Raw genomic sequence first — 24,104 nt, 5'->3', positions numbered from 1 at the left:
TGAAACCAGATTGTCCAAATCCTGACACTGTTTCAGTTGCATGATGTTTGCATGGGGGTTCATCATACCGTTCACTCTAGTTTGCATATTTTGAAATCTTCTTTAAATGACATTTTGGGGCCATCGTGATCATTTCCAGCCTCTCTCTCAGCACACTCCCCGTTGTCTTCTGTACATGTCAGCAACTGAAACTACTGCTGCTTTTCTGCTTGCCACCTCTGCCCATTCCCACACGGTGCTCATTGGTGCAGCTTTGCCTTTGCCTCTTCACCTAGAATGCCTTCCTCCCCTCTGGAGGACTCTTCTGTTTCGCTGATACCTAACTCAGATACTCCCTTTTCTGGGAAGTCTTCCTGCCATCCCCACACTGTCCTGCCCTCCCTTCTTCCTCCCGTAAGACTCCATCTCTACAGCTTCTTCATCACATCCCAGAGGAGGAGGTGGATCAGCTTGTCTTCATCTTCTTATGCCTGGTCCTAGTTCCTGCCCAGAATATAGTAAAGATCTAGTGAATTTGGGGGACTTTTTGTTTGTTCTTGTTTTCTTTCATTTTGTTTTGTTTGAGACAGGGTTTCACTCTGTCGCCTAGGCTGGAGTGCAGGGTCATGATCTTGGCTCACTGCAGCCTCTGCCTCCTGGGCTGAAGCCATTCTCCTACCTCAGCTTCCTGAGTAGCTGGGACTACAGGTGCATGCCACCGTGCCCAGCTAATTTTCGTATTTTTTTCTAGAGGTGGAGTTGCACCATGTTGCCCAGGCTGGTCTTGAACTCTTGGGCTAAAGTGGACCACCCACTTCAGCTTCCCAAAGTGCTGGGATTATAGGCGTGAGCCACCATGCCCGGCTATGTATTTTGAATAATGACTTGTACTGTATTTACTGTTAATTTATGCGCAGCCTGTACAGAGCAGTGTCTGTTGTATAGGAGGACCTCAGTGAATGAGTAATCTATGAACCCCCGAGAACATCTCCTTGTTCAGGATAAAAATTGGTATTAGAAGTATAGCAATGTGGGCCAGGCGAGGTGGCTCACACCTGTAATCCCAGCACTTTGGGAGGCTGAGGTCGGCAGATTGCTTGAGGTCAGGGGTTCAAGGCCAGCCTGGCCAACATGGTGAAACCCCATCTCTACTAAAAATACAAAAATTAGCGAGGCATGGTGGCACACATCTGTAGTCCCAGCTACTTGGGAGGCTGAGGCAGGAAAATCACTTGAACCTGGGAGGTAGAGGTTACGGTGAGCTGGGATGGTGCCACTGCACTCCAGCCTGCATAACACAGGGAGACTCTTCTCAAAAAAAAAAAAAAAAAAAAAAACCAGTGGAACTCTAGATCATCTAACCCAGCCATCTTCGTTTTATAGATCAACAAGCAGATTTTAAAGGGATTACATCTTAATATCACACAGCCAGTTGGCAGTTGCCTGCTTTGTTTTCATGTCCACCAGGCAACCTTCTGAGCCTCATCTGCTTTCCCAAATTGGGTTTTTCTGTGAAGAGAATATACTGCCTGCCTGCCAAGCACAGGAATCAACCTAGTTAACAATTTTGTTTCTCAGTGAATTCCAACTTTCTGCTTGATCATCCTGCAGAAAGAGATTGTATTGTTAAATACTTAAATAGCCTTGCTTTTTTTTCTTTTGGACATGGAGTCTCGCTCTGTCGCCCAGGCTGGAGTTCAGTGGCACAATCTCGGCTCACTGCAGCCTCCACCTCCCAGGTTCAAGCAGTTCTCTGCCTCATCCTCCCAAGTAGCTGAAATTATAGGCGCCCACCACCACGCCCAGCTAATTTTTGTATTTTTAGTAGAGATGAGGTTTCACCATCTTGGCTAAGATGGGGTTGAACTCCTGACCTTGTGATCCACCTGCCTCAGCCTCCCAAAGTGCTGGGTATGCTGCTTCCAGCAGCTTTGCTTTTTGAAAAAGCTCCTTAAAAACTGTCTTTTAAAAAAGGTGATATTCATATGCTAAAACAACATAGAACTATACACATGTATTATACTGATAACAAATTCCTGCATTTGATATTGTGCTATAATTATGAAAAATACAACCATTGGGGGAAACTGGGTGAAGGGTGCACAGGACCTCTCCTTACTATCTTTGTGATTTCCTGTGAAAGTATAATTATTTCAAAAACATTTAAATTAAAAAAAGATGATGTGAAAATGTTTAGGCACCAAACTACAGAGTTTTCTGGAAAATGCATTCCTCTGGAACTTACCTTCTCTATGTCCTCAGCAAGTGGATTCAGTGACAGGAACGAAGCTTACAGGGATCTTTTTTTTTTTTTTTTTTTTTTTTTAGAGAAAGAGAGAGAGAGAATAGGAAGGAGAAAAAAGGAAGAGAAAGAGAGAGAGAGAATGGGGAGGAGGGAGAAGGAAAAGAAAGAGGGAGAGAGAATAGGAGTATTGCTTTCTTGTCCAGGCTAGAATGCAATTTAGTAATGGGTATTGAAAACCTCTTTTATACTGATAATTATACTTAATGATGTAATCAGGAAGGAGTAAGGGAAGAAGATAACAAACAAACAGCCAACCAATATTTAATTTAAACCTATGAAATGCTATGCGATTACTGAGGAGTGATTTACTTCCAATTATATAGTCACCTTTGGAATAGGTGTGAGGGGGTAATGTATGTTTTGTGTATTTGAAGTGGAGAGTACTATAAATATTTATTAAGTTTACTTGTTCCGGGTCTGAGTTCAAGTTCTGAATATCCTTGTTAATTTTCTATCTCGTTGATCTATAGAATCGTTAGCTCTTCTTGTTGCATTGATCCTTTTGCCATTATGTAATGTCATTCCTCGCCTCTTTTGATCTTTGTTGCTTTAAAGTCTACTTTATCAGAGGTGAGAATTGCATCTGCTGCTTTTTGTTTATTAGTTTATTTTTACTCTCTGTTCAATTGGTAAATCTTCCTCCTTCTCTCTGAGTCTTTGTGTATTGTTTCATATAAGATGGGCCCGGATGCAGCATACCGATGGGTTTTGGCTTTTTATCCAATTAAAATATATGTAAGTTTAATACCAGCATTTGATGTTAGCTGGCTGTTTTGCCCATTAGTTGATGTGAATTTTTTATTGTGTTAAAGTTCTTTGCTTTTTGATATATTTTTGGAAAGGCTGATATTGGTTGTTCCTTTATATGTATAGTGCTTCTTTCAGAAGCTCTTGTAAAGCAGGCCTGGTGGTGGTGAACTCTCTAAGTACTTGTTTGTTCGCAAAAGATTTAATTTTTCCTTCGCACATAAAGCTTAGTTTGGCTGGATAGGAAATTCTGGGTTGAAAGTTCTTTTCTTTAAGGATGTTAAATATTGGTCCCCACTCTTTTCTGGCTTGTAGGGTTTCTGCTGAGAGATCTGCTGTAAGTCTGATAGGTTTCCCTTTATGGGTAACCTGAACTTTCTCTCTAGCTGCCCTTAGTATTTTCTCCTTCATTTCAACCCTAATAAATCTGGCAATTATGTGCCTTGGGGTTGGTCTTCTTGAAGAATATCTTTGTGGTGTTCTCTGTATTACCTGGAGTTGAATATTACCCTGCCTTGCCAGGTTAGGAAAATTTTCCTGAATGATATCCTGAAGAGTATTTTCCAACTTGGATTCATTCTCTTCATCACATTCAGGTACACCTATCAAACGTAAATTAGGTCTTTTCACATAGTCCCACATTTCCTGGAGACTTTGCTCATTCCTTTTCATCCTTTTTTCCGCATTCTTGTCTTCTCGTTTCATTTCACTGAGCTGGTCCTCGACTTCTGATATCCTTCCTTCCGCTTGATCAATTCGACTGTTTAAACTTGTGCATGCTTCGCGAAGTTCTCGTGTTGTGTTTTTCAGCTCCATCAATTCACTTATATTCTTCTCTAAATTGTCCATTCTCATTAACATTTCGTTAAACCTTTTTTCAAGGTTCTTAGTTTCTTTGCATTGGGTTAGAATAAGTTCTTTTAATTCACAGAAGTTTCTTATCACCCACGTTTGGAAACCTGCTTCTGTTATTGGAATACCGGTGTAATCTATTAAGCCTTGTTCCGTTACTGATGAGGAATTGCAATCCCCTGTAGAGGGAGAGGCATTCTGATTTTGAGTATTCTCTACCTTTTTACGCTGGTTTCTTCCCTTCATTATATATTTGTCCGTCTGTCGTCTTTATAATTACCGACTTTCTAACTGGGTCTCTGACGTCCAACTTGTTGATTCCCTGCGCCGAAATCTGAGCAATCCACTGCGCCGGCCAAAACAGCGGTGTTAAGATTGATGGTGCTTTTCTGCCCGGGAATATCCAGACTCTGCACCAAGAACTGGCGTGCTAAGGCACCAGCAAAACCGCCACGCCGGCCACAAGAGTCGCCCTGGCGACCCGTGGAGCTCCTCCACTGGGAATCTCGTGGTCTGTGAGCAACTAATATTCGTCTGAAAGTGTGGCGTCCTCTCGTTCTTTGCGCTTTCACTGGGAGGTACGTGCCCGAGCTGCTAATCATCAGCCATCTTGGATCTCTCCACAGGGATCTTTAGTTCTCAGCATGCTGTGTTGTTTGCATTCGAAATCAGTGACTGTTCCAAACTGGTAAGACATCTGACGTCTCTAAAAGTTAGTTTTAGTAGCAGGTTGTATTTAGTTGTGTGATTTTTTTTCTTTTTTTTTATTATTTTTTTAATCAACAGGGCCTTTCTCTGTCCTCCAGGCTGTGGTGCAGTGGCACCATCATGGCTCGCTGCAGCCTCCCTCCTGGGCTCAAGCATTCCTCTCATCTCAGCCTCCTGAATAACTGGGACTACAGATAGGCACTACTGTGCCTGGCTAATTATTTTTTTTTAAAGACAGGGTGTCACTATGTTGCCCAGACTGGTCTTGAACTCCTGGGTTCAAATGATCCTCCTGCCTTATCCTCCTAAAGTGCTGGGGTTACAGGCATGACCCACCACACCCAGCCTGTTGTTGTTTTTTTTTTTTTTTTAAATACTTGGCTGGGCGCGGTGGCTCATGCCTGTAATCCCAGCACTTTGGGAGGCTGAGGCAGGTGGATTAGCTGAGGTCAGGAGTTCGAGACCAGCCTGACCAACATGGTAAAACCCCGTCCCTACTACAAATACAAAAATTAGCTAGTCCTGGTGGGACACGCCGGTAATCCCAGCTATTCAGGAGGCTGAGGCAGAGAATTACTTGAACCTGGAAGGTGGAGGTTGCAGTGAGCTGAGATCACGGCACTGCACTCCAGCCTGGGAGATAGGGTGAGGCTCTGTCTCAAAATAAAGAAAAAAATAAAAATATTTTACTTGCTGGACACTGCGGCTCATGCCTATAATCCCAGCACTTTGGGAGACCAAGGTAGGCAGATCACTTGAGGTCAGGAGTTCGAGACCAGCCTGGCCAACATGGTGAAACCCCGTCTCTACTTTACAAAAATTAGCCAGGCCTGGTGGTGCACGCCTGTGGTCCCAGCTACTAGGGAGGCTGAGACAGGAGAATAGCTTGAACCTGGGAGGCAGAGGTTGCAGTGAGTCGAGATGCACCACTGCACTCCAACCTGGACGACAGAGCAAGACTCGATCTCAAAAAAAAAACCAAAACCAAAAAAAACAAAGATTGTGGCGCTGATATGTTGGATTTCATCGTAACATAGCTCGTTTTTCTGGTAATGACAACTTGCTGGGTATCTGTGCTTCACCTAGGGGAAGGTGCTCCTTTTTGTACAGTTTGAAACTCTCACTCTGGCCTGCTGCTGGTGTTTGATATGCAGGCTTCTCTTTCAGCATCACTCTTGGAAGTGGGATTAATGCACCAGTTCTATTCTGACAAACGGGGTCTGTTGGCAGCAGACCCCCAACATTCAGAAGGGATCCTTCTTGAGACATTAAACCTCAGGAAACCTTGTATAATTTTCTCAGTTTCACTGGCAAGAAAACAGGAACAATGATGCTCATCCTGTAGGGTTGTTTTGAAGGTTGAGTGAGATCCTGAATTAACTGGGAGTAATAGGTTAATAATAATTAACTAGGAATACATCGTAAGTAACTGGAAGTGAGTGGTCAGCAAGCATATGACCTAAGTCACGACTTGTTCCTACAGCACTTGGTTCAGATTTGTGCTTTATCAAGTAACAGCTTGCCATGGATTTCCCTTCTTCAAGTCATTGAAACCTTGAGTGTTCCATGCAGTGGACCTACTTTACCTGAGGAGAGGGTTGGGCTCCTGAGCTTTCTTTGCACATCCAGGGCATTGAGAGAGAGAAATGCGAAAATGGGGTTGGGTTGGAATTGCCAATGGTTGACAGTTTTTGCCTTAAAAACTTTCGATGTTGTAAGTCCTACCCTCTCGTGGAGTCCCGGTGAGCCACACCGCTGGAGTCCCTCTGACTCTGATGAGGAATACAGGTTGGGAGGGAGGAGGGGTCTCAACACATGGTTAAAATAATTCAAGAAAGAGAAATGGATGTTCATGAAGGGAGAGAAGTGGATGGGTTCAAGAAACGCTAAGGAGGTAGACGCCATAGGACTTGGGTACCGATTATGTGCGGGGACTAAGGAAGAGGGGGAAGAAGGCTCTCTGCTTTCTGGTTATGTGATACGGCGGCTAGTAGTGACCCTCTTATGTAGAAACAGGAAGGAAACAGGACTGGGGCGAGGCCGGCCTCAGCTCTGGACAGATGTCATCTGAGTCATCCCTCAAGTAGATGGGGCTCAGTAGGTCTTTGGATAGACAGGAGTCAGAGCTCTGCAGGGGTAGGGCATCAGATGGCACATTTATTCACAGACATTTATCAAGTGCTGGTCTGAGGAACTGGGGTCTCTACTTGGCATTCTAGTGTCAGGGGTTAGGCCCATTCAGATGAGTGTCTCTGGTGAGGGGATCAATGAGAAAGTACTGTGGGGTGGGTGGTAGGTGATCTGGATGATGGAGGAGATAAGCCACCTCACTTAGAAGCTGAGTCCCCAGAAAAGTTAGAGGGAAGAGATGCTCTGGGCAAAGACAAGAGCAGGTGCAGAGGCCCCACACAACACTGAGGAGGCACATTTGAGGACCTGTAAGCCATAAGCCGGTCACATGACCCCAGCATGGTACACAGCAGGGAGGGTCTTGAGGGAGGTTGGAAGGGGCAAGGGCTGGGTAGATCAGCGTTTGGTTCCCAGAGAGTGGGTTTATTTGAGTGTGATGTTGTCATGGGAATTTGAAGACATGGGAATGTGTGAAATCTCTCAGGTAGAGTTTGTAGAGTGAAAGAGGGAGAGGACTGTGCTGTTTGATAGAAGGACCGAAGAAGGGGAGAATTCTGAAATGATACTAGAAACAACCACTATAAAAGCAGAAGAGAGTGCAAGATAAGTGGTAAAGAAAAAGGGAACTTTAAAGATGGAAGGAGGCCAGCTGCAGTGGCTCACACCTGTAATCCCAGCGCTTTAGGAGGCTGAGGCAGGAAGGTCGCCTCAGCCCAGGAGTTTGAGACTATCCTGGATAACATAGTGAGACCCCTGTCTCTACAAAAAAAAATAATAATTAGCTAGACATGGTGGCTCGTGTCTGTGGTCCCAGCTACTCAGGAGACTGAGGCGGGAGAATCACTTGAGCCCAGGATTTTGAGGCTGCTCTGAGCCTTGATCACCCACTGTATTCAGGATGGGCGACAGAGTGAGACCAAGGACTGGGTGAGGTGGCTCACGGCTGTACTCCTTGCACTTTGGGAGGCTGAGGCAGGTGCATCACCTGAGGTCAGGAGTTCAAGACCAACCTGGCCAACATGGTGAAACCCCATCTCTACTAAAAATACAAAATTAGCTGGATGTGGTGGTACATGCCTATAATCTCAGCTGCCCGGGAGGCTGAGGCAGGAGAATTGCTTGAACCTGGGAGGCGGATGTTGCAGTGTGCTGAGATCACACCATTGCACTCCAGCCTGGGCGACAAAGAGTGAAACTCCATCTCAAAATAATAATAATGATAAAGATGGAATTATTAAGTGACAGATGATAAGAGGAAGAGGAAGGGAGTCGGGGGAGAGAGGGAAAGGAAGGACTGAAAACGTGGCCTGCGTGTAACAGTAGGAAAATCATTGCTGACCTTGGAGAAAGCAGTTCTCAACTCCTCCCTTCCTTTTCCCCACATCCCATCAATTCCCAGATTGGCAAGGAATGTAATCCATATTACCATATATCAAGGTGCTGGCTCTAAGGGGTGGGAACTGGTAGAGTCTGGCTGACAGGAGGATGACAGAAGAGGTAAAAAAGAGGAGGCAGGAGGAAAAGCCAGTTTCCTGATGAGTAGGGCTAGGAAGCAGCCGTGGCTGCCAGTGCATAAGGAGCAATGATGAGAGAACCACACCTGTCCTCAGCAGCTGTGTCTCTCAGCGCAGAGTGGAAGCATCTAGGTGTGGTCATTTTTATGATGAGTTTGGCCACAAAGCATGCTGGGATTGCAGCAATGGGTGGCTGAAGAAGGAGGAAGAGGAGACCAGGTGAAGGATTATCCTTCCTATAAGGCTAGCACATGGTGGGTGCGAGACTAACAGGATGCTGTTTAGGAGTCCACAAAGTGTGGCCAGCTCCAGCTTGATTCAGAGCAGTGGTAGCCTGGAGCCCCTCTCCCAGAGCAGAGGATGGCAGGTGGCACCAGGGGAGTATGGCCTCCCAGGGAGGGAGCTGGCACAGGCTAGAATGGGAGTTAGGTCAGCAGAGTATCTTGGTTTAATGCTGAGCACATGTGGTTCTCCAGTCGACCACGAGCATCTGGTTATATTATCTCCCAGGACTGGGTCTTCCTGTACACCACAGAAATCTTCAGTAGTTACAACAGGAACCTTTGAGCTGAGTGTTAAAACACTCACTCTGAAGGAAGAGACCTCCAAATAGGCTTTGTGTGAACAACATGGCTGTTTATTCACCTGGGTGCAGGCAGGCTGAGGCCGAAAAGGGCATCAGTGGAGGGCGGTGGGATAGGAGTTAGTTTTATAGGTTTGGGGTGGGCAGCGGAAAGTTACAGAAGTTACAGTTGGTTTTTTGCAAGCTGGGAGGGGGTCCTAGGGTGTGGAGTCATGAGGTTGGCCAAGCTTGGTTACAAAGTCCAACGGCCTTGTCAGTTGAGGCCAGAATAAGAAACAATAGAAGAATATCTTAGGTGAGTTTGATCGTTTCTTCCGGGAACTCACCTGGGGTGTACATGCAGGTCACAGGATTACCTTGCCGTTCATGGCACCTTAAACTGAGCACCCGGAAGTACCAGATGTGCTGGGAGCAGGCTCCTGTATTGATACACGGCAGCCAGTCTAGTATTGCCTTATAGCACCTTCTGTGTTTGTTCTTGCATAACTTTTAATCTGTTCAGGCTGTTTTCCCATCTTTATTGTAATTCTTGGAGTTTAGGCTCCAAGGCTTACTTATCTTTGCCCTGCATATCAGACCTTCCTGCAAATGCTCAGGGCTTAAAAATCTGCAGGGACCACCACATTCCACATTCCTATCTCTGCCTACGTTATTCCAGTTACATTTTGTGAGTAGTTGAGAAAATGGCCCAGTGTTTCCTTTGGTTAAAGGCAATAGATACTGCAAAATTAAGTTGTTACTTTGGAACTTCTCTGTAGCTGTTTGCATGTGAATATTGAATGAGGGAGTGGTAGCTTTTAGAATTGTTAGGGCAAAGAAAGATTGTTGATTGTTTCTAATCTGGGACAGCCAGCTGACTCATGAAGTGCCTTGACCCTTTAGATTTCTTAAGGAAAATGGAAAACTGAGCTCCCAGGTTTGCAGATAGCCCAGACCTGGCACTGTGGAACAAAAGAAAATGGTAGAAAAGATGAAAATCAAGGAAATTTTAGCAACGCATTTTTATTTCCTCTGACCATTTAAATGAGTATGAATTTACCTTCCACAAAGGAAAACTTTTCAAATAATGGATTTTTTAAAGGGTCCGTTTTAGGTGCATGATTCCCTTCTACCCCTAGATGGCAGTAGAAAGCAGAAGAACCTGCATGAAAGTAAAGCAAATGTCCTGCAGCTGTGGGGCGGAGTTCCTGAGTCCTAGGATCGTTGCTTACCTCTGCCCTACAGTTCCATTTGTCAGGCATTCCTGTGATTTCTCTTTTTTTTCAGACCGACTTAGTTACCCATATATGGATTTTTTTAAATACTGACTTGGCTAGATTTATAGAGCACTGTGTAGTCAGCTTTAACAGTTAAGAAATAAGCAAATTTTGATGTGGGGAAAAAGAAGGAACAGAGACATTAGAATTAGGGCTTAGAGGTTGAGAAAATGGTCCTCCCTGGTATCCAGTGGGTACTGATACCAGGGAGGACCGTTGAGAACTGATGCCTGTGGAGTTGCCCCAGGTGGGACACCCAGACCAGGATACTTTACCTGAGCTCTTAGGGCTGATGTGGAAAGCCAGGTGGCCCTTCTCTGGCTGGGGGTTCCTTGTCTCTTCTGAACCCTGTCTAAAGATAATAATGAGGGCTGTTGGCTGGGTGCGGTGGCTCACACCTGTAATCCCAGCCCTTTGGGAGGCCAATGTGGGCAGATCACGAGGTCAGGAGATTGAGACCATCCTGGCTTACATGGTGAAACCCTGTCTCCACTAAAAATACAAAAAAATTAGCCGGGTGTGGTGGCACGTGCCTGTAGTCCCAGCTACTCAGGAGGCTGAGGCAGAAGAATCGCTTGAACCCGGGAGGCAGACGTTGCAGTGAGCCGAGATCATGCCACTGCACTCCAGCCTGGGCGACAGAGCGAGACTATGTCTCAAAAAATATATAATAATGATAATGAGGGCTGTCACTTGGAACATTTTCTAACATGCTATAGATGCTTAGGGTTTGTGGGAAGCAGGAGGGGTGGGGGACAAAGGACAAAAACAGTAATAAACACAGGAAAGGAGCAGCATGTGTTCAGAGGCTGAGCATAGGCACCTCCTCTGGGCAGTGGAGTTGAGTCCTGACTGCAGCACATGCAGCTGGGGAAGTAGTAGAAAGATTCCACCTTCTGTTCCCTTACGATCCCTTCTGGCCTGTTCTTATCATGAAATCACTGCCCTTGAACTCCTAGAGTACTCACTGTACGGTGCTCTCAGTCCATATCCATGTCTATGTATGTCCCATGTCCTGAAAGCTCACGAGAGGAGAAGCTGCTTTGTTTGTCTTTCTGTTCCCCATAGCACTTGTCTCTGGCACAAGGCAGAATCTTAGTAAGTGCAGGGCATTAATCCATTGAGGAGGAATGGGAAGCAGAGTCACAGTGTCAGACCAGACATGATTCTGTTCAAGCGAATAGTCCTGATAGGAAGTAGTGAGGGGCATGGTGGCTCAGCCTGTGATCCCAGCATTTTGAGAGGCTGAATCCGGTGGATCATCTGAGGCTAGGAGTTTATGACCAGCCTGGCCAACATTGTGAAACCCTTTCCCTACCAAAAATTAGCCAGGCGTGGTGGTACGCATCTGTAATCCCAGCTACTTGGGAGGCTGAGGCATGAGAATTGATTGAACCTGGGAGGCGGAGGTTGCAGTGAGCCAAGATCATGCCACTGCACTGCAGCCTGGGCGACAGAGCAAGGCTCCATCTAAAACAAACAAACAAAGAAGTGGTAAGGTTTGTGAGAGTGGAGAGTGGGAGCAGGGGAGTGAAGCTGATGGGGAGGAAAGTGGGACAATAGCAGAACGGCAGAAGCCTGCAGGGCAAGTGAGGAAGCAGCCTGGCCTGGGGAGAAGAGGTGGGCCCAAGAATGGCATGGGCCTGGCCTGCACAGCCAGGTGGAGATGTGGTGCCTGTGGGCAGCACCCACCAAGACCCAAGAGAGACTGTGCTCTTCAGGGCTCCTTCAGTTGACAGCAACAGAAACCCAAGTTAAACAAACTTAAATACAAAAAGGGATTTATTGGCTCGCATAAGTAGAAAGCCCTGGGGGATGGGCGGTCTCAGGTACGACTAGATTCAGGGCTCTGATGTTGTCCTAAAAAATGTATGTGACCGGGCGCGGTGGCTCACGCCTATAATCCCAGCACTTTGGGAGGCCGAGACGGGTGGATCACGAGGTCAAGAGATCGAGAGCGTCCTGGTCAACATGGTGAAACCACGTCTCTACTAAAAATATAAAAATTAGCTGGGCATGGTGGCACACGCCTGTAGTTCCAGCTACTCGGAAGGCTGAGGCAGGAGAATTGCCTGAACCCAGGAGGCAGAGGTTGCGGTGAGCCGAGATCGCACCATTGCACTCCAGCCTGGGTAACAAGAGCGAAACTCCGTCTCAAAAAAAAAAAAAAAAAAAGTATGTGTACCCTCTGCCCTTTTTTTGTTGGCTCCATTCTTGGGCAAACCTCCAAATGGAGATGGCTGTGGGCAGCCTCATGCCTGTGTCCTACAGAAAGAGGACTGCAAAAGCCCAGGCACTGATATGTCACTTTCCCACAGCTGAGCTGGACACTTCTCACTGGCCAGGTGCAGGACTGTCAGGGAAAATGGAAGTGTGGCCCCAGAAGTGGGAGTGTAAACTGTGCAAGCAGAACCCACTGGCGAGCATTGCAGGGACGTCAGCCCTTGGTTCGTTACTGTCGTAAGCAGAGCAAATTCATATGTATCTAAGTCATACTTCTTGATGTTTTTTAGCATCTTCATGATACAGTGAAGAGAAATCTTGACAGCACCACTTCCCCTAAGAATGGTGATCAACAGAATGGCTATGGGGACCTTTTTCCTGGGCATAAGAAGACTCGCTGGGAGACCCCTCTGGGAGTTGCCGTCTCTTCCAATGGACTGCCTCCAGCCTCCCCCCTCGGTCAGCCTGACAAGCCTACCGGAGCAGACGCCCTGCAGTCTAGTGGGAAGCACTCTCTGGGGCTAGACTCTCTCAACAAAAAGTGTCTGGCCGACTCAAGCCTCCACTTGAATGGAGGCAGTAACCCCAGTGAGTCATTTCCTCTGAGCCTGAATAAAGAACTGAAGCAGGAGCCTGTCGACGACCTGCCTTGCATGATCACTGGGACTGTTGGCTCCATATCGCAAAGCAACCTCATGCCAGACCTCAACCTGAACGAGCAGGAGTGGAAGGAGCTCATCGAGGAGCTGAACAGATCGGTGCCCGATGAAGACATGAAGGACCTGTTTAATGAGGACTTTGAGGAGAAGAAGGACTTGGAGTCTTCTGGTTCTGCCACACAAACCCCCTTGGCACAGGACATTAATATTAAGACAGAATTCTCTCCAGCAGCCTTTGAGCAAGAACAGTTAGGCTCTCCACAAGTGAGGGCTGGGTCTGCAGGGCAGACCTTTCTGGGGCCTTCCTCTGCCCCTGTGAACACAGATTCCCCCAGCCTAGCGGGCTCCCAAACCTTATTCCACACTTCTGGTCAGCCCGGGGCGGACAGTCCCAGTCCAAACCTGATGCCGGCATCAGCCCAGGCCCAGAATGCACAAAGAGCCCTTGCAAGTGTGGTATTGCCCAGTCAGGGTCCAGGAGGGGCCTCAGAGCTGTCCTCTGCCCACCAGCTCCAGCAGATCGCTGCCAAGCAGAAGCGTGAGCAGATGCTCCAGAACCCACAGCAGGCCACCCCCGCAGCAGCCCCAGGCCAGATGTCCACGTGGCAGCAGACGGGGCCCTCCCACAGTTCCTTAGATGTCCCTTACCCCATGGAGAAGCCTGCCAGCCCTTCTAGCTACAAGCAAGACTTCACTAACTCCAAACTGCTCATGATGCCTAGTGTGAATAAGAGTTCCCCTCAGCCTGGAGGCCCCTACCTCCAGCCCAGCCACGTGAGCCTGCTGAATCACCAGCCACCGAATAACTTGAATCAGAACTCCATGAATAACCCAGGGTCCGTGCTGGACTACGGCAATACAAAACCCCTTTCTCATTACAAAGCAGACTGTGGGCAGGGCAGCCCGGGGTCTGGCCAGAGCAAGCCAGCCCTGATGGCTTATCTTCCCCAGCAACTGTCCCATCTGAGTCACGAGCAGAACTCCTTGTTTCTGATGAAGCCAAAGCCAGGAAATGTGACTTTCCGATCACTGCTTCCATCCGGCCAGGTAAGAATGAGCCTTCGCTTTCTGTTCCTCTGCTGCAGACACGAGTGAGGTTACTGGCTACTGGATATTAGCCGGGTCCCAGGTACTTGTGGGAAGAGGGAAGGTAGTAGCTGTCATCCTTTGCTTCTCTTGGGAGTGGAAATTTATAAAATAAGTTCCCTAGCATAACTTGATTTTTGTCTACACAAAGGATTGAGGAATCACCTGCATTTACTCCAGTGTCTCTTTCATGCCATAGGATTTAGATTAAGTAATTTGTGGCTGTGCTTTGCAGATAAAGATTACATTTAATGTGCTTCTTAGAAGCTTGGCTTTTTTATTTTTACCACGTTTCAGATCTCCATGTTCAAAATCTCCTAATTTTTGGTAAGTTTATAACATTTTAGGCACGTGCTGCTTCCCAGCACAGCTCAGCTCCGTGGTTACTTCATCATGGTTCTAAAGCCTAGTAGCATCAAATGGCTCCAGGGGGTAGAAAATGGCCCTTTGGGTGTTTCCTGTTTTCCAGTACTGCAGGTAAGCCTGCAGCGAGAACACCTTTGTGTGTCTGTAATACCTGCTAAATTTTTACAAATTCAAAAGCCCAGTGCTGGCGATATCATGAGGAAATAGACGCACTCCTGTATTGATGAGTGTGTAAATGAGCTCACTGATTTTGAGAAGTCGTTTGACATTAGTATTTTTCACAAGCTGTAAAGTGTTCATATGCATTGACATACTATACACCCTACAAATTGATCTAAAGAAATAATCCAAAATAAAAGAAAAAGTTATATCCAAGATATTCATTGCGTGGTTATTTCTTTTTATTTTTATTTTTCCCTTAACATGTGTGCCATTGCAGCATGGTTATTTCTAATAGGCAAAAACTGTAAGCAGTTTAAGCATCTCCCAGTATTGATAATGCCACTTATTTCAGCCAGTAAGATGTCTCACACCGTTAAACACTGCCTGAAGAAAGACTCAGCTGCACGGTGAGGGTACTTATCATTTGAGTAGTACTTTGCACTTTACGAAGCACTCTCAGTAGCTCTTAAGCTTCTGGTGACTAGAGTGAAGAAATTATACTACAGAATCTTAGAATGAATAAGAACTAGAAAGGAGCTCAACAAGTTGAACTGGTTTAAAGAGTGATTGCTTGCCTTTTCTAAGTTTTCCCCTTTTCTTCAAAATGTCAGTGATGACGAGATAATATTGTGGTAGCCTTTGACATGACTCACTTTTGTTCTTTATATTGGCAGAGAATATCTGTTAAAGTTCTCATGATACTCAGTATTTTTTGAGGATGGCTATTTGACAAAAGCTAAGCAGTCTCTTCCCAGTAAAATGCTTGTACAGATGTACTGTTTCGGGACATTCAAGGATAGCCCCAAATCCAAGGTTTATGCACATGGGACAGAGTGGTCTCCATTGACCAAAGCCCCCTTCAAAGTATTCTTCCCCTGTTGGCCCCCTCTGCACTCAGATGTCCTGATAAGCGAACATTTGTAAGCCTTGATTGCTGACTAGAACTGTCATGTGTACATATGAGAGCTTATATATATATATATATATATATATATATATATATATATATATATATATATATGTGCTTAATGTAAGATCATTCCTTTGTCACTGATGAATCACTGGGAGCAAAACTAACACACGTGTAGTAATTGTTCATTGCTCAGTGCCTGTATGCTCGGATGTCATCACTTTTGGTCTGTGCCCAAACCCTGTGGGATGGTTGTTGTTGGAGGTCAAAAGGGAAGCAGAGAATTGGCTTCAAGAGAGTGAACCTTGAATGAGACTCACTGAATGGAGCTTATTTGGTCTGATCCGAGCTTAGAGACTTCACAGTCCCTTATCTGTGTTGACAGGAGCAAAACCCTTCCAGTGTCGCTGTGCCAGCCCAGGCTGCCAGTGTTGGGACCCAGCCACCTGCCGTGTCCGTGGCCAGCTCCCACAACAGCTCCCCCTATCTGAGCAGCCAGCAGCAGGCTGCTGTAATGAAGCAGCATCAGTTGCTTTTGGACCAGCAGAAACAACGGGAGCAGCAACAAAAGCATTTACAGCAACAGCAGTTCCTTCAAAGGCAGCAGCACCTTCTGGCGGAACAGGTAAAAAGAAAGGTAGACGGAAACCACAGCTCCCACCTTTGCCTGCACGCTGAGTCACTGCTACAGTCACACCTTCTGCTCATGCATGTGGATTTGCACTGACTTGCATGCCTGTTGTTAAGAGTGCTTTGCCTTTTAAAAACCTCTTTCCAGGAATGTGGCATTTCACAGATAGGGGTAGTCTATGTCAGAAGCTCCTTTGTGTCACTCAGTGGAGACTAATGAAGGCAGACTCTGGGGCTAAAACTACTTGTGGAAGGGACGTTGTCCCATGTTTCTGGTCGGCAGCTTCCAAACCACTGAGCCTGCCTGTCTGTCAGTTCACTATGGGGCCAGCTTTGCTGCCACTACAGAGCCTGTTATAAGCCAGAACGTGAAGAGGGAAGTGAAGTTGTCCCTGAGGGACACACAGTTCACTGTCATGGTTACCAAGTGTAGTGTGCAAGCACTACGAAGGGTTACAACTGAGAGTTCTCAAGATTTTAAATTACGTCTTTTTATTTATTTATTTTTTTTGAGACAGAGTCTCGCTGTGTCACCCAGGCTGGAGTGCAGTGGTGTGATCCCGGCTCACTGCAACCTCTGCCTCCGGGGTTCATGCAGTTCTCTGGCCTCAGCCTCCCGAGTAGCTGGTATTACAAGCATGCACCACCATGCCCAGCTAATTTTTGTATTTTTAGTAGAGACACGGGGTTCCACCATGTTGCCCAGGCTGGTCTTAAACTCCTCACCTCAAGTGATCCACCCATCTCAGCCTCCCAAAGTACTGGGTTACAGATGTCAGCCACCACGCCCAGCCTTAAATTATATTTTTAAGACATAAGAACTGGCTCTAGAGAGTGAAATTCGTTGAGGACAATCATTGCCTTAGTTCTGCCTTTAAAAAAAGCAGCTTTATTTCAATGTAATTCCAACAACATATACTTCATCCACTTAAGTGAACAATTCAGTCATTTTTAATATATCACAGAGTTTTACAGCCATTACCACAGTCTTTTAATATATCACAGAGTTTTATAGCCATTACCACAGTCCATCTTCGAACATTTTCATTCCCCCAAAACAAATCCCATATCTATGAGCAGCCATTCTCCCATCCACCAAGCCTCTCCAGCTCCTGGCAGCCACTGGTCTGCTTACCGTCTCTGTAACTTTGTCTGTTCTGGACATTTTATATTTATGTTTATATTTATGTTATGTCATATTCAATCATATACTATGTAACAGCAATTCATTCCTCTTGGTAATTAAATAATATTCTATTGTATGGATATGCTACATTTTATTCACTCATCTGTTGATAAACATCTGGGTTTCTTGTTTGGGCTGTTATGAGTAATGCTGCTGTGAACATTCATGTACAAGTTTTCGTACATCTGTTTTCATTTTTCTTGGGTAGATACCTGGGAGTGGAATTGCTGGATCACATGATAAATTTTATATTTAACCTTTGGAAGAACTGTCAGACTTTCCCACAGGCTGTCTCATTTTACATTCCCACCAGTCAGCGTATGAGGGTGCTGATTTCTCTACATCCTCACCAACCACTAGTTACCATATGACTTTGATTCTCGCCATCCTAGAGGGATCTCGTTGTGGCTGTGATTTGCATTTTCAAATGTGATTTGCCCTCCATTTTTTAAAAACTGGCATACCTACCTTTTAAAAAAGCCATTGCTCCCTAGATCTGTTTCGTAAGTTACTTTTCTCTGACCTTCCTCACTCTGTTTTGGATTTTGTTTCATGTTGGTTTGTTGTTTTGTTGTTCTTGGCATTTTCTAGGAGAAGCAACAGTTTCAACGCCATCTGACCCGCCCACCACCCCAGTACCAAGACCCGACACAAGGCAGCTTCCCACAGCAGGTCGGACAGTTCACAGGTAGGGGGTGTCTTCATGAGGAGCAGGGCAGGGAAGGCCACTGCCTGGTGCTGGTTGAATCCCTGCTGTCTGCCCAGCTCTATGCCTTGACTTCATCAGCTGCTTGCATTGACTTCATCATATACACCTCTGTTTGCCTAAGGGTCTGGTTTTCTAGTTATTCCACAGCATCAGGAGAAGAGGGCAAAAAGGCAAACCACTAGAACTACCTTTGCTGGGTCCCTGGCTATACAGTTTTCTGAAGCAAAATCATTTCTGGTTGGAGGACATCTTATCAACAGGAAATGGCTTCTGTAATTCTTAAGAAAGTTCTTTGCTTCTGCCTTATGTGTCTTCAAAAAATGACTCTCCTGTCTTCCAGATAAGGACTTAATGCACTTGCGTGGCCTTTTGCTTCTTTCTCTCCTCCTGCCTGCTTACTTGAGAATCACAGAGGGCAGCATCACTAGTAGACAGTTGGCCAGAAAAGGGTAGGAAGCACACTTGAGTCAGCTGTCGCCTCTGAGATGTGCCAGGGAACTTCATAGGCCATCCCTCCAGAAATGCACGGAGATTTCAGGGGATAGATACAGTAAGCTCTGGTCTGCCCCACCTCCCTAGCTCCTCTCAGAACATCTTAGAAACCTCTGTTTTTCCTGGGCTGGGCGTGGTGGCTCACGCCTGTAATCCCAGCACTTTGGGAGGCTGAGGCGGGCAGATCACGAGGTCAGGAGTTCGAGCCCAGCCTTGCCAATGTGGTGAAACCCCATCTCTACTAAAAATACAAAAATTAGCTGGGCGTGGTGATGCGTGCCTGTAATGCCAGCTACTCAGGGGCTGAGACAGGAGAATCGCTTGAATCAGGGAGTCAGAGGTTGCAGTGAGCCAAGATCACGCCACTGTGCTCCAGCCTGGCAACAGAGTGAGACTCTGTCTCAAAAAAAAAAGAAACCTCTGTTTTTCCTTATTTGGGACCTTGCTATAAAGGGTCCCAGAGAGACTGACCACAGCTGTGTGTCCTGGAGGAGACTAGGTGAAGTTTATGTGTGTGCTACCTGCAGTTGAAATCTGTAGGCATCTCAGAAGCGTGGGCCTGACCCATGTTTCCTCCCTTCAGACCCATCTGACATTTTGTGGATTATTGATGGGAATGAAGTAGGCTGTTTCAGCTCTCCTCTTCTCCTCACCCCAATTTTTGTTGTTGTTGTTGGTTGAGACGGAGTCTTGTTCTGTAGCCCAGGCTGGAGTGCAGTGGTACAGTCTCGACTCATTGCAACCTCCACCTCCTAGGTTCAAGCGATTCCCCTGCCTCAGCCTCCCGAGTAACTAGGATTACAGATGCCCACCACCACACCCAGCTAGTTTTTGTATTTTTACTAGAGACAGGGTTTTGCTGTGTTGGCCAGACTGGTCTCGAACATCTGACCTCATGATCCACCGGCCTCAGCCTCCCAAAGTGCTGGGATTACAGTCGTGAGCCACTGCGCCTGGCCCCTATTTTTATTATGTAGTTACTACTAGAGAGGAGGAAGAACAAAGTACTGAGTTGTGGCCAGTCCCTGATTCATGACTCTCCTACCCACAAAACCTATTTCAATTGTCTACGGCCATACCACCCTGAACACACCCGATCTCATCTGATCTCAGAAGCTAAGCAGGGTCGGGCCTGGTTAGTACTTGGATGGGAGACCGCCTGGGAATAGCGGGTGCTGTAGGCAAAGAAAAACCTATTTCAATTGCTTAATGGTGTTGCCATGTGTCCACTGCTTAAGCCAGGAGGCCTAGAGAGCAGTTCCCTGAGCACAAGGGCACTTTGTGTCTTATCCTCTGCTGTCTCTCCAGCTCAGCACTTGCCACAGAGTGGGTACTCAGTGAAGATCTGGTAATTTCCTGTGGCACCTCCTCCCTTGGCCATCTTGTCATTTCGTGGTATAAAGAGTGTGCCATAAGATGTTATATTGTCTGGTCTGGTGAGAGGTTGTCACACAGTCCTGTGCCTCTTTCCCCCATTCCCACATGGTCTGCCCTGCCTCATCTCCATGACTGAAAAGCCTCTCCCCAGCATGGTCAATAGCACCCTCAGTCCAGCCATTGTTAGGCCTTACAACCCCGTTCTTCACACACCATCCACAGCTCTTCCCTATCTGGCCAGGACCAGCTGTTCCATTTTATCTCTAAACCACCTGGCCGCTGTCTCCATACCCTGGCCATGGCCTGTCTCTGAAAGTTCCCCACATAGATGCCTTTTTCTGACTCTGCCTTTGCACACTCTTGCCTAGATGCTCTTTTCCCCAAACTGTTAAATTGCTAAACTTCTGCGCCTTTAAACCCAGTGGATTCATCACCATCTCTCTGAATCCTTCCCCAAGGCTTCCCAGATGCCAGGGCTTCTGGCCTGTACCCTGCAGCCTGCTGGCTAGGTGTGCCCCATCATGCCCCATCGTGCCCTGTACTAACTTTGCCTCCCAGAGGCAGATCTTGTGTTGGGTCCACCTCAGAGTCCCCAGTGCCTACCACAGGGCCCCCGCAGAGCAGAAATGTGGTGGGTGCTTGAAAGTTAAATGAAGCAGCCTACTGGCTTTCCCTCCCCTGGGGATTTGCCCTTCCTCTGTGCCTTTCTAAACCCTATCATTGTTTCAGAGACCAGGCCTCTATTCCATGGGAGGCTTTCTGCCCCTGCGGCCCCCAGGGCCCTCTTCCCAGTGTGCTGTGACCGTGAGACTTCTGTTGCTGCAACTCGGGTCTCAGAGGGACCCAGTGGTGGTCGACTCTTGACTGCCAGACTCTTCTCTGTCTTGTAGGGTCCTCTGCTGCCGTGCCCGGCATGAACAACTTGGGTCCGTCCAACTCCAGCTGTCCTCGAGTGTTCCCTCAGGCTGGAAATCTGATGCCAATGGGCCCTGGACATGCTTCAGTTTCCTCTCTCCCCTCAAACTCGGGCCAACAGGACCGGGGTGTGGCTCAGTTCACTGGCTCCCAAAACATGCCTCAGAGCAGTCTCTATGGCATGGCTTCTGGCATAACCCAGATAGTTGCCCAGCCCCCGCCACAGGCCACCAATGGACATGCCCACATTCCACGGCAGACCAGCGTGGGCCAGAACACCTCCGTCTCTGCTGCCTATGGGCAGAACTCTCTGGGAACCTCTGGCCTCTCCCAGCAGCACAATAAGGGGACCCTGAACTCTGGTTTAACCAAGCCACCGGTCCCAAGGGTGTCACCAGCCATGGGAGGCCAAAATTCCTCCTGGCAGCATCAGGGAATGCCGAACCTGAGTGGCCAGACCCCAGGGAACAGCAGCATGAGTCCCTTCACTGCGGCCTCCAGTTTCCACATGCAGCAGCCCCACCTGAAAATATCTAGCCCGCAATTCTCCCAGGCAGTGCCCACCAGGCCCATGGCTCCCATGAGCTCAGCGGCTGCGGTGGGGTCCTTGCTGCCCCCAGTGAGTGCACAGCAGAGGACCAGCGCCCCTGCCCCAGCACCACCACCAGCAGCTCCTCAGCAGGGCCTGCCTGGCCTGAGCCCAGCAGGGCCTGAGCTAGGGGCCTTTAGCCAGAGCCCCGCCTCCCAGATGGGCAGCCGGGCGGGGCTACACTGCACCCAGGCCTACCCTGTGCGGACCGCAGGCCAGGAGCTGCCTTTTGCCTACAGTGGGCAGCCAGGTGGCAGTGGGCTCTCTAGTGTGGCTGGACACACTGACCTGATCGACTCCCTGCTGAAGAACAGGACTTCAGAGGAGTGGATGAATGATTTGGATGACCTGTTAGGCTCTCAGTAATGGAGGGATTTGTAGTGTTTTTAGTGTTTATTCATCCTATATTTTTATTCTCAGATTCAAAGACAGAGCAACTACTTTGGACCAAAAGCCCATGGCCTGGGGAGCTGGGCAGGTAGAGTCCAACTCCAGGTGAGGCCTGGCCCTGGGCAAGGTCTGTGGCTGCACAGCCCTCAGGCCAGCAGTTGCAGTCCATCGGGCTGGCCCCAGCCCATCTGCTGGCGTCAGTACCTGGTGTTGGGACAGCAGGATAGGGTTCTAAAGGTGGTTTTCTATCCAAATGACCAAAAAACCAACAGTAACAACAGTGAAAACCCACGATATCATGCTTTTAAAACTCTGTGCCATCATAGTGGTTTTTATCCAAGATTCCTCCACTTACCCCAGTGCTGGGGACAAGTCTTTGTTGAAACTTTATATAGCAGAATTATTTGCAATTTGTAGCATAGAAAAGATTTTTAAAGTTTTTTACAGGTTTTTAAACAGATTAGGGTAGGTGATGGTTTAAATCAATTAAGTGGCATTGGAGACCTAGGGTTTCCTTTTGATAAGAGCCTTTCTTGTTTCTGCTCTTTGTCAGCTTTCAGGGGAGAAGGAGCCACTGGAAAATTACTTCCATACGTGCAGGCTGTTGACTGTGTATGCCAAAAAGGGACAGAAGGCATGTGATAGCAGGTCTGGTGACACAGCTAGGGTCTTCCTAGCAGCTCCTCCTCCCTCCCAAGGCCCCCAGGAATCCCTTCCTCCCATGTCCTGGCAGCAGGACCCCAGGCTACATGTGGAAGGTGGAGATGCAGTGTCCTGGAGTGTTACGCTTCCCCACCTTCTGCAGTTTCTCCAAACATGTATGTTGCCCGTGGTGGGAGCGTGGTCACTGTGTAGTTGTGCACAAATGTCTTTCCTTTAACCGTGCCTCTCCTTCCTCTGCAACCTAAATGGAAAATAATTATTTGCTACATCGGAGGGGGAAAGCAAGAGTCAGAATTCCTAAGGGAACCCTAGCATGAAGGTTTTGGGAAAGGAGGCCGCAGGCCGGCCCACAGGAGGCAGCTCCACTCCCATGTCAGATGACTTGCACTTTTTAGAGAGATTGCTTTATAACACTAAGACATCCTTTCGAAAGATTCAAGTGGACTTGACTAAGCTGAGGGTCTGCAAAATAGAATATGACGTGTGAGCTGTTGTTGGAAAACAAAGATGGAGGAAGCGCTTCCCCGTAATGAAAGCAAAGTGGTGGTGAGCATAGGGCGAGACCCTTTACACAGAATGGTGGAAAGAAACGAGAATGCCGGAAAGTGGCTTAGATGCCGAGTGTTCTATGGAGAAACTGCAACCCCATTTTTATTTCCCTGGAGTCTCCAAATGGATCATTCAGGAGTATCTATTCTATGTGAAGAATTGAGCCAAGGAAAATATTCACGCAACCAGCCTGAGTCACGTTGAGGGGACAAGAGGTTGTACACACATTGGTAGTTATTTTGCACCAGCAGTGCCTTTTTCACTGGGGGTACTTGGACCCTCAGATCTTCTTCTCTAAGAGCCATTTGCCACCCCAGGTGGTATGTGGGCCATTTCTCCTTAAAACACCTTCCCTGCCTTTCCCATGTATTCAGTTTAGCTCTCAAAGAAGTGGTGAATCATAAAGCCAGTGAAGATTCCACCCTCTGAGTAAGTTCCCCAATCTGAAGGGGAAGAGGGTTCCCTCAGTGGCTTTTCTCCCAAAAATCGGCTGAAGGCTGGTTATGGATCCTTGTTCCTCTCCTGACCCCCTCTGGCTGCTGTCACATCTCCCACCCCTGTCCCCCAGGGCTTGCCAGCCCTGCACTCTGCCTTAGTCCTGGGGCCGGCGACACAGTGGGCTCCTCACTTGCTGCAGTGTCATAGCAATAAAATGTGATTCTTGGGGTCCCCCCAGGGAGCTGCCCATGGCTTTATTTATGAATCTGGTTTTTGGGAGTCAGGGGAGGAGATGACTTTGCTTCTGTGCACAGCCCCGTCTTCCAGGAGCCACAACTCAGAAGAAAAGGGTGCTCAGACTTTTGTTATACACATGTGCTTTGTGTCAATAAATGTTTACAATTTTATATGAAAGACGGAATAAGCGCTAGAGCTTCCAACTGTATATTTTTTACTTTTATAGATTTTAAAACTATGATCCTTTATATATGTGTTTTGGGGGAGCTATGATGAGTTCTATGGAAAACGGTTGGTATTGTTAACTTTTTATTGTCATCAAAAGTGCATAAAAGTCCTATTAATCCCCATATTCTTCTACTGCCCTTAACTCTGGTATACACCAAAAAGAAATCTTTACTTTCTTTGTTTTATCATTATAAAAATAAAGTATTTTGCTAGAATGGAAA

The 24,104-nt window shown here is 47.2% G+C and overlaps 1 protein-coding gene and 1 non-coding gene across 2 annotated transcripts in view; both read left to right on the top strand.

Moving 5' to 3' along the window:
- Positions 1 to 24,104, top strand: part of MAML1 (mastermind like transcriptional coactivator 1) — a 47,924-nt gene extending 23,820 nt beyond the window's left edge. The window contains exons 2-5 of the mRNA XM_021676303.2: positions 12,588 to 14,003; positions 15,866 to 16,105; positions 17,888 to 17,984; positions 20,765 to 24,104. Coding sequence (XP_021531978.2) covers positions 12,588 to 14,003; positions 15,866 to 16,105; positions 17,888 to 17,984; positions 20,765 to 21,744 — 2,733 coding nt within the window. The 3' untranslated portion in view covers positions 21,745 to 24,104. The remainder of the gene's footprint in view (positions 1 to 12,587; positions 14,004 to 15,865; positions 16,106 to 17,887; positions 17,985 to 20,764) is intronic.
- Positions 19,563 to 19,681, top strand: LOC135275180 (5S ribosomal RNA). The gene has a single exon (XR_010342882.1). It is a non-coding gene; the product is annotated as a 5S ribosomal RNA (ribosomal RNA).

The sequence above is a fragment of the Aotus nancymaae genome, unplaced genomic scaffold, assembly GCF_030222135.1.
Source record: "Aotus nancymaae isolate 86718 unplaced genomic scaffold, 86718_ANA_hifiasm-v0.15.2.pri h1tg000015l_1, whole genome shotgun sequence".
Lineage (NCBI taxonomy): Eukaryota > Metazoa > Chordata > Mammalia > Primates > Aotidae > Aotus > Aotus nancymaae.
This window is presented reverse-complemented; position numbering and strand designations above follow the sequence as displayed.